The 13,739-nt window shown below is 52.3% G+C and overlaps 4 protein-coding genes across 4 annotated transcripts; 2 read left to right on the top strand and 2 right to left on the bottom strand.

Annotated features, from left to right (window-relative positions):
* Positions 1-366: 366 nt before the first annotated feature.
* Positions 367-4,840, top strand: B0H18DRAFT_950979 (uncharacterized protein; the record flags this gene model as incomplete). Its single annotated transcript, XM_048041994.1, has 17 exons — positions 367-520; positions 625-818; positions 901-1,088; positions 1,198-1,215; positions 1,797-1,811; positions 1,872-2,089; positions 2,148-2,351; positions 2,415-2,498; positions 2,552-2,718; positions 2,774-3,049; positions 3,107-3,514; positions 3,570-3,809; positions 3,883-4,044; positions 4,108-4,178; positions 4,229-4,321; positions 4,369-4,745; positions 4,797-4,840. The coding sequence occupies 17 exons, from the start codon at positions 367-369 to the stop codon at positions 4,838-4,840; spliced, it is 2,913 nt and encodes a 970-aa protein (XP_047899058.1).
* A 4,065-nt stretch (positions 4,841-8,905) lies between these two features.
* On the bottom strand, positions 8,906-9,393 carry B0H18DRAFT_1114173 (uncharacterized protein; the record flags this gene model as incomplete). Its single annotated transcript, XM_048033082.1, has 2 exons — positions 8,906-9,203; positions 9,263-9,393. 2 exons carry the CDS (start codon positions 9,391-9,393, stop codon positions 8,906-8,908), a joined length of 429 nt encoding a protein of 142 aa, XP_047899057.1.
* Positions 9,394-9,676: 283 nt separating this feature from the next.
* Positions 9,677-10,626, top strand: B0H18DRAFT_1114172 (uncharacterized protein; the record flags this gene model as incomplete). The annotated part of the gene is made up of 5 exons (XM_048033081.1): positions 9,677-10,118; positions 10,178-10,269; positions 10,323-10,439; positions 10,491-10,560; positions 10,613-10,626. 5 exons carry the CDS (start codon positions 9,677-9,679, stop codon positions 10,624-10,626), a joined length of 735 nt encoding a protein of 244 aa, XP_047899056.1.
* Positions 10,580-13,489, bottom strand: B0H18DRAFT_950976 (uncharacterized protein; the record flags this gene model as incomplete). Its single annotated transcript, XM_048041993.1, has 11 exons — positions 10,580-10,715; positions 10,839-10,849; positions 10,876-11,130; positions 11,162-11,355; positions 11,614-11,710; positions 11,996-12,085; positions 12,110-12,333; positions 12,595-12,766; positions 12,900-12,923; positions 13,018-13,137; positions 13,196-13,489. The coding sequence occupies 11 exons, from the start codon at positions 13,487-13,489 to the stop codon at positions 10,580-10,582; spliced, it is 1,617 nt and encodes a 538-aa protein (XP_047899055.1).
* Between the last annotated feature and the right edge of the window lie 250 nt (positions 13,490-13,739).

Genomic DNA, 13,739 nt, shown 5'->3' with positions numbered 1-13,739 from the left:
CCTCGGACTCTGTGTTGGTCTCTGGCATCTGTGTTTTAGGTGAGTCGACCCATGCGCAATTATTGATTGTCGATTGTTCATCACTGATGACGTATAGATTTGAAAAGGCGAGTCCTACCTCTACGACTCTTTGGCTTTGGCCTTGCAATCTACACAACTCGCTATGCAAGTATAGGCCTACTACCCTGGCAGGGTGGTGTGGGAAGTGTGGGAAGTGGGCTGCTCCATGCACCCTTCCCACGGCATGCACAGCAGCCTATGACAACGGCTGCCAGGTATAAGGCACACAAGGGTAGGCAGTCTGGATCCGTACCTAAGCATCCTTCAAGAAGGGTTCTCTTGCCTTGTGTCCCCCTGGCACACAACATGTCTTCCCTCCGTCGCCCAGCTGGGGCTATCAACTTGCAGCCATACATCTCCTCTGTATACAACACTGCAGACCTCACTGACGGCGCCAAGTCCTTAGATTTGAACTACACTGAGCATCTAGCAACCCTAGGTCGCGAGGACAGTCTAGAGGGTATTGTCGTCTCTGTAGACGATATAGAATCTGTCAGAACAGGGGTCAAACACACGGTAAGGATTTGTCTTGTCTTCCTTTCAGCCCTGCTGATTTATACACAGAATATTCGGACTCGGAAGATCCGTCGAACTCCTCGAACAGAGACACCGGCCACACAGACAACATCGACAGCTGTCACATAGACCACAGCAACGGGTTCAATACCGACAACAAACCCGAACAGTACCTCTTCCAGAGGGTTTTCAAAGATCTCATTGAAGATCCTCAGTGGCTGTGCTTTCAGGACGCTCACAGCGTAAGCATTGATCGACTCAGGATATGTGCGATCTCTGTCTAATCGCATCGTAAAGTCATCAAAGCTCTTCGCACGCCCTCAGCCTCTCTTCGCAAGACAGCGTTGTCGCCGCATCGCAAGGCGAACAAGGTGGGTGGGCCAGTACGAGCTTGATTGTGAACTGACTCAGCAGGAGCCGGATGTCTCAAAGCCCGAGGAACGCACGCCGGTGCGCAGGGTGCGAGCGACAGGCGAGCGACAGGCGGACGCGATATGCGGGCGGCGGGCGCGGTGCGCAGGGCGTGAGCGACATGCGGATGGACACTCGACAAATGTATTATTACTCTGGCAGCTAGTGCAATACAGTCGCATCTAACATTATGCCGGAATCTGCTCCCAGGTGCATACGAGTCAGCAGGTACGATTTTCACTGGGCCTTACTACTGCTTCACTACGCTCAGGATGTTCTGTAAAATAATATGAGCGCTTTACCAGCGAATAGCGCTTGGCCTCTGTGAACTTCTCCGTGCTGTTGGCTGCAGTGCGCCTCAGAGCAATTCCAAAGGCAAGTCGAGCTCTGTAAAGTCTTTCAAGAAAGCGAAGATACACACCTAAGTCGAGCTCTGTAAAGTCTTAGGGACTTAGAGCTCGACGAGGCGGACTGTCTACGGTGTGCGTTACGTAAGGCGACCATAACTGTACAGCAGAAACAGCCACAAAGTCGAAATCAACAAAGCAGTGAAAAAAACCGGATGAGTGCAGGGGTTCAAATCCCTGAAGATGCAAACATTATGGAAAATGGTAGACTGAAGGGAATGACGTCGGAAAAAGTACAGTATGCACGGTATAGTGATGGCGTCCATGTAGAATAAAGGAGAACACACCAGGACGCATTCCACGACTTGGACAGGGCAATGGAGCTCAGAATAATTCGCAGAAATGCGGAATAAATTCCGAGCTCAACACGTGCATCGATCGTTGAACTTCACACCGTCTCAGCACAGGCTATCAGAGGTGCGTATTTTCTTTCCTCTTACCACAATCTATACTCTCACTCTCTTCGCCTTTTTCGAGTCCAGTCATGACCAAGCGCGTCACTCGGTCGATCGCAACCGAACAAGGCTGCGGCACGCGATCAACCAGGTCAACGAAGGCTTCTGCAGCCGCAGGCGGCTCGAAGAAAAGCACCAAGCCTGCGAAGGTTAAGCCGAACGAAGGAGCCGCTAAGAAGAAGGCGCAGGAGAAGGAGAAGGAGAAGGAGAAGGAGAAGGAGAAGGAGAAACTAACAGCGAGTGAGTGCTGGCAGTTGCGCGACAATATTTATCTGGGATGGTTGATGCTGCGTGGTAGACATACGCAAGAGAGCTTCTAAGTTGATGGCGGAAGAGGAGTCCTCGGCGGACGAAGAACCAAAACCCAAGAAGAAGAAGAAGAAGCAGCAAGCCGTTCAAGATGACGAGCAGGACATGGACGCGCAGGATAAGACAGCTGAAGACAACCCAGAGGACGTTGAGATGGAGGATGTTGCTGCTGAGCAGCGTAAGGCGTCTCGGCGTACGTGGTTGGTTCATTATCCCTCATAGACACTGCTGAATCAGTCGTCGTGATTGTACGAAGCCAAACCGAAGCCAGTGTACGGCAAATTTGCCAAGACTGGGACCGCATTGGAGCCCGCTGAGCAGGACCTCGCACAAATGTTGAGTAAGTGCTATCGCACATATACCAATTACGACTAGGCTTCCAAATTTATATAGGTGGAGGAAGACGTCAAATTAAGCAGAATGTTGTGAGTGGTAGCAAGGGAGGGGAGCTGAAGAAGAAGACGACACAGCTCAAGTCTACCACTGGCGTGTCTGCCGGCGCCAGCGGCAACTCTAGACAGGGAGCTGGCAAACTGAAAGCTACGCCGGCGAGTGCCAAAGTAAGTCTAATCATCGCAGAATCCGATATCGCTCACTTCTGTTGAGAACCGACAGGACAAGGGCAAGGCTAAAGCAAGTCGCAAGGATGACACGCCAGTCGAGGAAGAGGTCGAGGAAGAAACCGAGGAAGCGGTCGAGGAAGAGGTCGAGGAAGAGGTCGAGGAAGAGGTCGAGGAAGAGGCCGTCGAAGAGGCCAAGGGAGAGGACAGTGACTCCGAGGATGAGGAAGACGATGGGGCTGAGGGTGGGGGTGCACACAGTGGGTCTGAAGATGCGGAGGATGAAGATGCGGATGCGGAAGTCGAGAACTCGGATGAGGGTGATGTAATAGTGAGTGCCGCCATACAATTGACTAAACATCATCAACATGCCATTCACAATGTACAGGTACTGTCTGATACCAAGACCCGACGCAAGTGTGCTCCCGCCAAAGCGACTGGCGGTGAACGCGAGAGCAGCAGTCGTGTCAAGGTCGCGGACTTGCCCCCCGACGTCAAGTCTCTGGTGTCGACAGCGCAGAACAGTCTGCGGCTGTATGTCGCCCTCAAATCCGCCTGGACGAAAGAGAATTCCGTCACGTCCAAGCGGCTCCATCGCCGCGACAAAGTGATTGAAGTGTGCCTCCGCGAGGCATATTTGGGACGCGGCAAGAATCGCAAAACAAACGCTACCTTGAAGAAGGTGTTTCAGTCGCTGCAGGTCCGAGAGATAACAGCTACAGAAGAGAAGGAGGTTCAGGAGCAGAGGGAGGCTAACGAAGAGAGGGAAGAGATGCAGGGGAAGGTATACACGGTGGTGAGTATTGTTGACTTAATTCCTTGAGAAGGTAGGACACTTCATTTCATTACAGGTCTGGACGTGCTCCTCGCAAACGAGGAACGAGCTCAAAAAGAAGGCCAAGCAAGTGATCGAGCAGGTCTTCAGGCTCGGCAGCCTCACCGTAGCCCAACGATCGGAGGCCGCTGTCTGGCTTCTGGAGACGCATCCCACGGCGGTAAGCGACGGCACTCGCACTCGTAACATCGCAAACTTTGTTTTCGGAGGCATCGAATTACACTTCGACCGCAAGAAGAAGAATCTCGATCGAGAGGTATGTGCTTAGCACAGGTGTACGGAATATAGAACACCACTTAGAACTCACGTTGGTCTCACGTCGGTCCTAGCGCACCAAGGTCGAGCAGATGGAGCCGTTCCGCAACGAATGCATCCCCAAACTCATCTACCAGTACTATGGCTTGGCCAGACGCGCAGACGCTAGTATCAATGCAGCGCTGGAGGATTTCAGCCAGGTCCCGCTAAATCTCATCGCCGTCTGTTGCAACGCAGTAAGCATTGGTTTCTTTACACTGAATGTATTTACTCACTACTCTCGTAAATGTATTACCTAGATAGAAGCAGCGTTGATGGAGGTGACGTCGCATCAGCCCATCGCATTCTCCAACAAGCACTTCGCCGCAAAGTGAGTTTAATTGGTTTCAACTAACAGAAAGTGAATATTAATGATTGTAGGTGGGATGGCATTATGGCCATCCTAGAGACTCTGGAAGCCAAAGCTTCGGAGTACCTTGAGGAGACACAAGAGGTAATTTGGGAGCACATCAGGTATTTTACAGATATTGGCACACTTTCTGATTACTGATTGCATACAGCACTCGGCTCAACGCTGGCCCCAATGCGTTCGAGGTGTCTGTGGATGACGATGAGCAGTCGGGTGGGTTCATCCCCCTGCTCCAGTTGCGCGCGTCCAAGCCTCGAAGCAGCAAGTCGAGCACAGCGAAGAAGGCGAGCAAATCAATGCCGCGAAAGACCGCAGGCAAGCCATCCAGCTCTTCGAAGGCCATACGTACCCCTCCTAGCCCATCCAAGAGTGCGAAACAGCCGCCCAGCACGTCGAGGAAGCCGACGTCAACGACCAACAATGCCAGCGACGACGGAGCAGCGGGCGCCGCTGATGGCGAAGGCGATGGCGATGGCGACGGCGATGGCGATGGAGCTGAGATAGACGAGCTGCAGGAGCCTGGGGAAGGTGAGTGCAACTTAGCATCTATAAAAATCTCTCGGCATTGACATTGTGCAGAACCTGCTGTCGCTGCCAGTCCCTCGAACGGTGGAGATGCCTGAGTACTACGAGTCACTGCTAACGCCTCCTTCGCCCTCGCCCTCACTCCTTGCTCTCCTTTTCGCTCTTGCCATTCGCTTTTTTAGCTCTAGCCATTCCCCATCCCATGCCATCGACGTCTCCATCACTCCTGTCCCTCACTCATACGTATATAGCTGTGGCTACATCAAGCGCCAGTCACTGTAGCTGATCGTCTGTTCGTGATCGTTGCATGTACCAGTACTGTTTGTTATGCTGTATATGTACTGAACGCAGTTTGAACGCCTACAAATACCATGCAAGCTTCAGTGCAACGAAGTAAGCTGAAGCTGCAATAAATAAGCAAGCTACCTACTGTAGTGCCAAAGCATACTGACACATCATTGACACTTCATGTTGCTTAAGTGCAACTAAGCACGCATTTGTTGCACAAGCGTGGATACCTCTGTACAATGCTTTTTATTACATCATGCTCCATATATCGGTTTATGAGTACTTTTTTCGCCTGTTTATAAAACAGACTTGTGTATTTTGAGCTTCATTGGCTTAAGCAATCTTAACGTCTTAAAGCTGCAGAATATGTCAGAAGAAGACAAACATGTTTTTCCTGATGGTAGTAGTCAGTGATCTTCTGACGGTGTTCCTTGAAGATCGGTACAGCCTGCTTGAAGAGATCCTTTAGCTTCTTGCGAAACTTGTCCTTGGCAAGCTGATGGAGGATCTCGCCGCTAGTCATATGTCTAGCGGTGCCTCCATGCGACCCCGCTCTCCCGGTATGATGCTTGTCCTTCTGTGTGCCGTGACGCTTCCGGTACAGCTTCTCGCGCAGGATCTTGTTTTTGCGGTCCTTGAGCTGGAGGAGGGCGTAATGGCACTGAGCTTGGTCCATGCAAGCCTCCGCGATTGCGCGGAGATTGTTGGCGAGATGAACGAGGTCATTGCGAGGAGCAGAGGGAGGGAGAGGTGATGGCAGTCCAGCAAGGACGAACCCGGCACGCTGGCCAGAGGGATTGTCGGGAGCAGACGTGAAGGGGAGGGCCATGTTTGCAGCATAGCTGTGGGGGATGGGGATAACCAAGCAGTTAGGGCGGTTTGCCACAACCGGTGCGCCTTGTGTGGTCGTATTTAGCACAGGCGCAAAAGCATCCTCGGGGATAGCTCTAGGATCCAGGGGGACAAGTCCCGTCTTCCGAAAGGCGGAAACTATGGTGGACATGTGAAACGCCTGCTCGCGTGCAGTGGCATAATGAAACAAAAAATTGGCTTTGGTTATTACAGTGTGTTCACGGTGAGCGAGTGTCACCTCCTTCTTCCAAGCACTCGCGAGTGGTCAAAATACACCCACATCGCACGGTTGCAGTGCGTGCGTCGTGTGAGGGGGGAGGCAGATAATTTTGATGTTGTGCGCCGCAGCAAATTTGCAAAATGTGTACGTACAATGTGAGTTGTGCCCGTCAAGGATGAGCAAACACCAGCGGCCTGAGACGTTGAGCTTCGAGGATGCAGGCTCGAAGTTGTTCACGAGCCAGTGTCTTCCGAGATCTTGATCGGTCCATCCGTTCTCTGAGCATGCAACACTGTATTGGAAAGTTAACAAGGATCGACTGAATAAAACTTTGAGCTTACCTTGCCCCGACTGGGTTGACCTTGCCCCAGCTTGGAGCGACCTTCTTAGCTCTGAATATGACGCAAGGTGGGAGTGCTGTTCCATAAGCCCCGATGCACTCGATGATGGTGATGAGTTCACGACTGCCTGGTTCAATGTTGCTGATGGCCTTCTGATCGCGGTCAATGAGAACCTTGACGCGGTTCCCAATACCTAATTGGACACCCTTTTCGTCCATGTTGTAGGTGTTTTCGGGTGGAATCTGATACTTGTCAATAAGCTCCTTGAGCATCGTGTAAAACCCCTCGACATTTGTGCGGTTGAGGGCCTGCGCGCAGCACTGTTCCAGCTGTGTTGCCCAATGTGTGGTCAGATCGGGGTGGCGCTTCCGGAAGTGCTTGTACCAAGAAGGCCCGACGGGGGCATTGGGGCTAAGAATGTCGTTGGCGTGGTTGATGACATGTTGCTGGGTGAGGGGGACACTGCGACGGGCCATCTCCTTGATCCATGCAACGAGCACATTCTCCTCTCCCGAGGAGAGTTTCCGCTGACTGGCGTGCGATAGCTCACGCGATTGTCATCCATTGTACCTACCTTGGAGTGTTGAGCGCGAGATACCATACAGGTCTGCAACCTTGCACATCGATTTGATGGGAAGACCATTGTGGCAGATGCTGCTCTGCTTGAGGACGGCAACGGCCATCAGAGTGCGCTCCTCCAAGGTCTCGAAAGGATGGTCGGGAGGCAGTATCTCAGCTAGAGCAGCAAAATAGTTAGCGTGAAGACCGCAAGCAGCGGGTGAGCGACTTACTGGGCATGACATCAAGTCCCACAGGGGAAACTATCTCCGGCTCAATCATGCTGGTGGAAGTGTGGTCCGCATTGGTGGACTCTGCGTCCGAGTCATCTTCATTGTCATGCACAGACAGTCGAATTAGCACATGGAGTGCGCTTTCAACTTTGGCCACTCACCGTATACCTTGTTGTCTTTCTCGGTTTCCTTGGGTTTGGAGCCATTGTTGATCATGTCCTCCCACTCGCTATTGACCCCATTGTCTTCATCGATAGACTCGCTATCTTTGTCGTCCATGTCAGAAATGTCGCTCAGAATGTCTTTGTCTTTGTAGAAGATGCGGCTGGACATGGCAGTGACTTTGAGGTACTGTTCAAGAGCTGTCAGTGTGAATACCAAGGGGAAGACTTGCCTTTATAGCTGAGGTATCGCTGTAGTCCTCAGGCCTCAGTGCACCAATTTGTCCATCAGACAAGTGACGACTTGATTGCGAGCTTGCGGAGATGCACATACATCGTAATGTTGGCTCGTGGGGTACAGCCTGGCAGTGATGTTATTGTACGTGCCACAATGAGTGAAGCAGATCGAGTAGAGCTATTGCTTCTGAGTTCGATGACAATATGGGTTGGATGTACGTACCTCCATACTGGAATTGCGACGATGTGTGCTGTCCTCTGGCCTGAAATGGTTGAGGCGATCAACATTGACTTCAGCACTGCACATATTCAGCAGTACCTAAACACAACACAGTTCTACGAAGCTTCTGTACATACCTTTGCAATGCACACCCCCTTCCGAGTCAGATCAGCACTCCCTGTATGTATCCGCCGTGATGTGCTGAGCCAGGTGTGTCCATTACGGAAGGCCATCCTGAGTAGCACCGGAGGTCGCCTAGTTGTAGCTGGGTAGGTCAGACAATCGTCAGAGGGGAGGATGGCCAGATTAGACACTGACAGACGTGCGAGAGAGCAGCAAAGGGGAAGTACACACGTTATCAGTCCCAATCTTCACATGTTCACTCATAGCCAGGCAGCATGCCAGCTGCATTCATTTCACGGCACATCGTACAGATCATAATCATATATTGCATACCACAGCAGTACTTGACATATAGACAGATGGGGTCAGCGGCATGTTCAAAACAAGGTACGATACATCGTCCTGAGGCGCAGCCACATCAAGAACGGTACAACGTGCTGGTACGAGGGCAGCGGTAAGGTATATCAAGGTAGCAAGAAGACCGAGCAAGCGTGAAGATGATAGACGTAGATATTGTATGTGTAACTCGGCTACACCTAATGGACCGCCTTGCGAGGAGGATTGCAACACGGCGGGGGGTTCTTGGGGCATGCAACATGCTCCACCTGAGCAGTCTCACCCCCCTCGACCTTGACACGAATTCCACAGGCTTGCAAAGATGCTCCGGCATGACGTCCTCGCTGGGTGCGGCCAAAGCAAGCGAAGATGGGTGAGAAGGCGATTGGGTCGACAACACCCCAGAAACATGATAACATCAGATTGAGCAGAGACTGCTGCAGCGACAGGCGCGCTAACACCGGGAAGAGAGTGAGGAAGTGCGTTGACATCTGTAGGATATACGTCAGACACAGATGAAATGGAAATGAAGATGTCAATACTAGACTCACCTGCACTGATGATTGCAGGAGCAGCTGCATCAGCCATAGAAGGCTACACGATGGTCCCAGTGTCATTCGCGGCGACGGCGGTGAGAGAGGTCGAAGCACCATCATCTGCGTCAGCAGCGTGACCGACCGTTGAGGCCTGTTCGCCGGCCACTGTGTCGCTCATGACTGAGGCGGCTACCTTGCGGCGGGAGCGGGAGCAAGGCATACTGTGCGACATAACGTCCATTGCACGAAGACGGGCATCAACCGCCTCCTTGAGGGTAGCGGCGGCGGCGGCTTCCTCCAGTTCGTGCAAGTTGCGTGCAGTCGTCCTGCCCCTCTGCTTCCCAGTCTTATACGAGCTGCCAACAACTGTGAGCGACGACAACTGAGTGATACCAACACCGAGCGTGTTGTGTACAATGCTGTGCCGATCATGGGATTAAGGCTGTTGCCGAGCGCAAGGGTGACCACAACATTGTGCATCGTCACCGCGCCGAGGTCCGCGGGCCACCAGCACACGGGGACACCCTCTGGCACGGTCATGAACATGGTAACGAAGATGAGGGCGGAGCATCAGGCTGAGAACAAGGGCAAGAAGGGGGTTACGAGGCAAGGGCAAGGCAAGACGGGGATGGGGGTATAAGGATATGAGGAGCCGTGCCTGCGTCCAACCCAGGCTTCTTCTGAGAGCCTGTATGGCAGGCCGTGGGTGCACCACTGGTAAGGGTCATCAGTACTGCATTCAGCACTGAACAGTTGATGCCCTTCTGGAGTCTTACAAACAAGTATTGCAGGGTTAAAAGTGCTGCCTGGCTGCCCACTAACCCACACCATGGCAGACCAGTCGTGGATCATGCGAGTGACTGGGCCGCAACCTGCTGCTGTCGACGCCATGAATGCTGTTACAGCCGTCCCCAATGGCTTCAATGACATCACCTATGCTGTCTCCCACAGCCCGCTTGGCCCCCCTCTGCTCGTCAACCCCGCGCCTGCTGTCGACGCCGCACCCCTCAACGCTGCACCCGTCCTCACAGTTGATCCCACGGCACACCCGCTAGCCCGGCACAACCCAAGGGCAATCACCATGGAGGTCGAGACAGTGCTTGCAGCGAGTGGGGATCTGCATCTTGATCTCAGGCTTCAAAAGTTGAACACTGTTTTCCTTGAGGCACTCACCACACGCAGTGCTGGGAACAATATGCACGTGACACTGCATTACTTGGAGAATCTGAGCGACTGGTGGTCGCTTGTGAGGGAAAACGAGGCCATTCTGAGTCAGCTTGCAACCGTGCAGGTGCTCGGTACAGACACTTACAAAAATGCAAAAGGACAGTGTCAGCTCGGACGGACTACACCACCCTGCTGCCTTGGTTCCTCTCGCGCTTCCTGCTGTGCTATCAGCACTGGAAGGCTCTTCCCCCGACAGTAAGTCGCAGTGTTCGATCATTGTGACAACTCAGTGTACTTACTGGCCCTAGGACCGCCACCAGCTGAGCCGGGCGAGCCTGCTGCCGCAGTTATATACGAAGGAACCCGATGTCGACAAGTCCACGGGTAAAAACATCATAGTCACAGATTGTGCTGTCCTCAGAGCTGTGATGGAAGAGGCGTGATCCTATGCACGGAAGCTGAGGGCATCCGGGCAGCAACAAGGCGTGTCTGGTTCCCCATCTACAAAACAGATCTTCAAGGTCGGACACATGAACAACAACGCTGGTGTGTAACAGCAATTTATTTAGCAAGAGGGCATATGCTGACTCCTCCTCAGCCCTCGAATTCTAATCACATCAGGAAACTCCTTCTGCGCAAATCGTGGTGTGCCTGTTGCTCCGGGCTTGTAGATTGGTGCGAGCACGTTCCGAACGGTTGTACTTATATCGTGGTGAGAATGTTATCATGATATGCATTGAATGCCTGACCTTGTACTCCTCGAGTCTTCTGCCGCTGTACGGTGTCCGCGACCGTGATGGCGCAACTTGAACACCAATTCTTACTGTTTGCCTGCCTGGGTGAGACAGCGCAGTAACGCACCACTTGAGCCTCATTCATGTACTGCACTAAGTACGTCCCACAAGGACTAGCTACACTGTCTTCCTGTCTGGCAAAGACATCCTCGCATACCTCTTCCTCTTCACCATCCCCGACCCCAGTTTCCGACCTTGTGGTGGTGATCCCCAGCAAGCCTGAGACCCCACGTGAATCAAGGGCCCCAAGCTGCAGCACCTCATCAGCGCCGCAGTCCCATTGATCGTCCAGATGGCAAACGTCCCTGCGGCGCCGAAGGCCCTGTATGTCATGGTCCATGGAAGCACTCTACCTCCTCGCGACCTTTGAGAGTGGTGCATTCCCGCTGAGTCCCAGACTTGGAGTGAGCAGCAATGACCTGTCGCTTCTGCTCCATCTCCTTCTCCTCGCGCTTCTGCTGCTTTCTGAGCTTCTGCCGCAGGGCCTCATTTTCGCAGTCCTTGAGTTGCAGGAGGAAAAATCGCGCTTGACCTGGTCCATGCAGGCCTGCGCAATCATGTGCAGATCCTGCACTTGCTCGAAGAGAACAGCACGAGAGGCGGAGGAAGAGGGAAGAAGCGGCAGCCCGGCAATGATAAAACCAGCAGGCTGGCCAGAGGAGTTGGCAGGAGCGGACGGGGGAAAGAGGCTCATGTTCACGGTGTGGTGGTGATAGACAGGGAAGGAGAGATAGTTGGTTCAATTGCAAACTGGTGGGTTTTTGTGTGGTCATGTTTAGCCCAGGCGTGTAATCCGGGATCATACCGAGATGGAAGGGCACCCCGGCACAAGCAGGTTTTGCGAAGATCACTGTGAATGTGTCAACCAACTTCTCACGCAGCCAGTTAAGTAGACGATGCAGCTTAATGATAAGATTACAGCATGAGTGGTGCAAAGGCAGCACTCATACAGTGAGAGACAGATGCTCAAAGTGTACTTGAAGAGATTGTATTTGCAATGCGAGGTATAACGGTCAAGAATGAGCAAACCGGTGGCCTGAGATGTTGAGCTACAAAGTCGCAGGCTCAGGCTGGGAGTCATCCTCCAACTAACTCCCCCCAAGACTAGTCCACCCATTTTCCAAGCATGGGACACTACAGGAAACACGACGTCAGAGGATATGAGCTGATAAGCTGATCAGACTTACCTCACCCTGAGCGGGTTGATCATCCTTCCCCTGTTCAGCGACACTGTCTTCACCTTGATGATGCGTGATGGAGGGCCAGTCCATTAGACACTGTACAATGATTGTAATGAGTACGTTACCTCGAGTGTCATGGTCGACGACCTGCTCATTGTGGTCGATGAGCTGCTCGGAGTGGTTCTTCCTGTTGAGCATCACACCCGCCTCGTCCATGTTGTAGACGTTGTCGAACAGGGACGGATATTCCTTGATCAGTGCAATGTACTCGTTGGTGGGTGTGGGGATGATTGTGTGGCGCTCCCCAACTGGTCGCACAAGGTGGCGGCTCGTGACATGATGCTCTGTGTCGCAGCGTGCGGACAGTGAGGTTAGCGCATAGTGTGCATTATTGACTTCGACCACCATCAGGAAAAACACTTTCGGCGCCAAATGGTTTGGGATTTTTCCCAATTAGCATGAACTGCGATATGAGTGACAAAGAGTGGTTTATGGCTCACAAAACGCGGTTGAGCAGCTCTGCACGTGGTATATTCATGTTAATACGTCCATTCAGCAGTTCTTGACACCACTAAAACTACATATCTGCTTCAGTAGTCACTCACTGAATCCCTTCGCGTGCTTAGCGCCTTCCTCGGGAGTGCCGTTGTCAATGTTCTCGCTGATGACGACAGCGTCACTATCTTCGTCAGAGGAAATATCCTCCAGTGGTGGCATGTCACTGTAGTCATTGTCGAAGGAGATGCATGCGGACATGGTGGCAGATTCGAGGTAATACTGTTCAAAGACTGTCAGTGTGAGCTCCAAGGGAAAGACTCACCTTTATAGCTGAGGCGTCACTGTAGCCCTCGGTGCACCCATTTGTTCATCCGACAAGTGGTGACTTGACTGCAAGCTTGCAGAGACACACGGACATCGTAATGTCGGCTTGAGGCTGGGGTACAGGGAAGCGATGTTACTGTGTTCCATGATCAGCGAAGTAGATCCAACAAAAACAGGTTTGTTGGGTTCTGTAATGATGTACGCACCTTATGTACATAACCTGCGGTGATTGGCACTATACCATTTGGTATAGATGCTTGAATTGGCCGTGGTGATCGAAGAAGGGGTGAGCGTTGGCTGGGTGCATTGACGGGCACAGAAAATACCTAAAAATGAGACAGTTCCCCTACGTCAAAGAAACTCCTTTTAATTTCTGGGACGCACCTTTCCGAGTGACACTCCTTCAGAATCCGGGCTCCCAGAATGGATTTGCCTCAAGGTGTTGGGCAGCGCGTGTCCGGTGCGGAAAGCCGATCTAAACAGTGCTGGAGGTGGCAGAACAGTAGAAAGATATCCCAGACAAGAGACAGATGTATGGCATGAGAAATAACAATTGCTGATGTGCGGGGATGGGCGAGGGATGAGAGGGTGCAGCGGAGGAGAGGCAGCATGCACGTGAAAAGTCCCAAATTGGGGTATCATCTCACAAATTCCCACATCCTTCTCCCAGAAATCCATGGGTGAGTCTAAAAATTGGTGTGAGTGTAGATGAGATGCATATGTTCACGCATATAACAAATTTGGAGCGATTGGGGGCATAGGGGGTATCTGTAACGTCTCTGACCCACTACCTAGTACTGGCCGAGATCCCGGACCGATACAGTAACCACTGAAGTTGATGGGCAAGTCACAGCAGCTACAGACTCTATGACATCATACCTATCAGAGAGAATATGTTGGGGATTTGTTGTATTTCTGAAGGCTACAG

Source organism: Fomitopsis serialis, assembly GCF_022376445.1.
Source record: "Fomitopsis serialis strain Sig1Antser10 chromosome Unknown B0H18scaffold_4, whole genome shotgun sequence".
NCBI classification, from domain to species: domain Eukaryota; kingdom Fungi; phylum Basidiomycota; class Agaricomycetes; order Polyporales; family Fomitopsidaceae; genus Fomitopsis; species Fomitopsis serialis.
The sequence above is the reverse complement of the archived record's forward strand: the minus strand, read 5'-3'. Positions and strand labels throughout refer to the sequence as shown.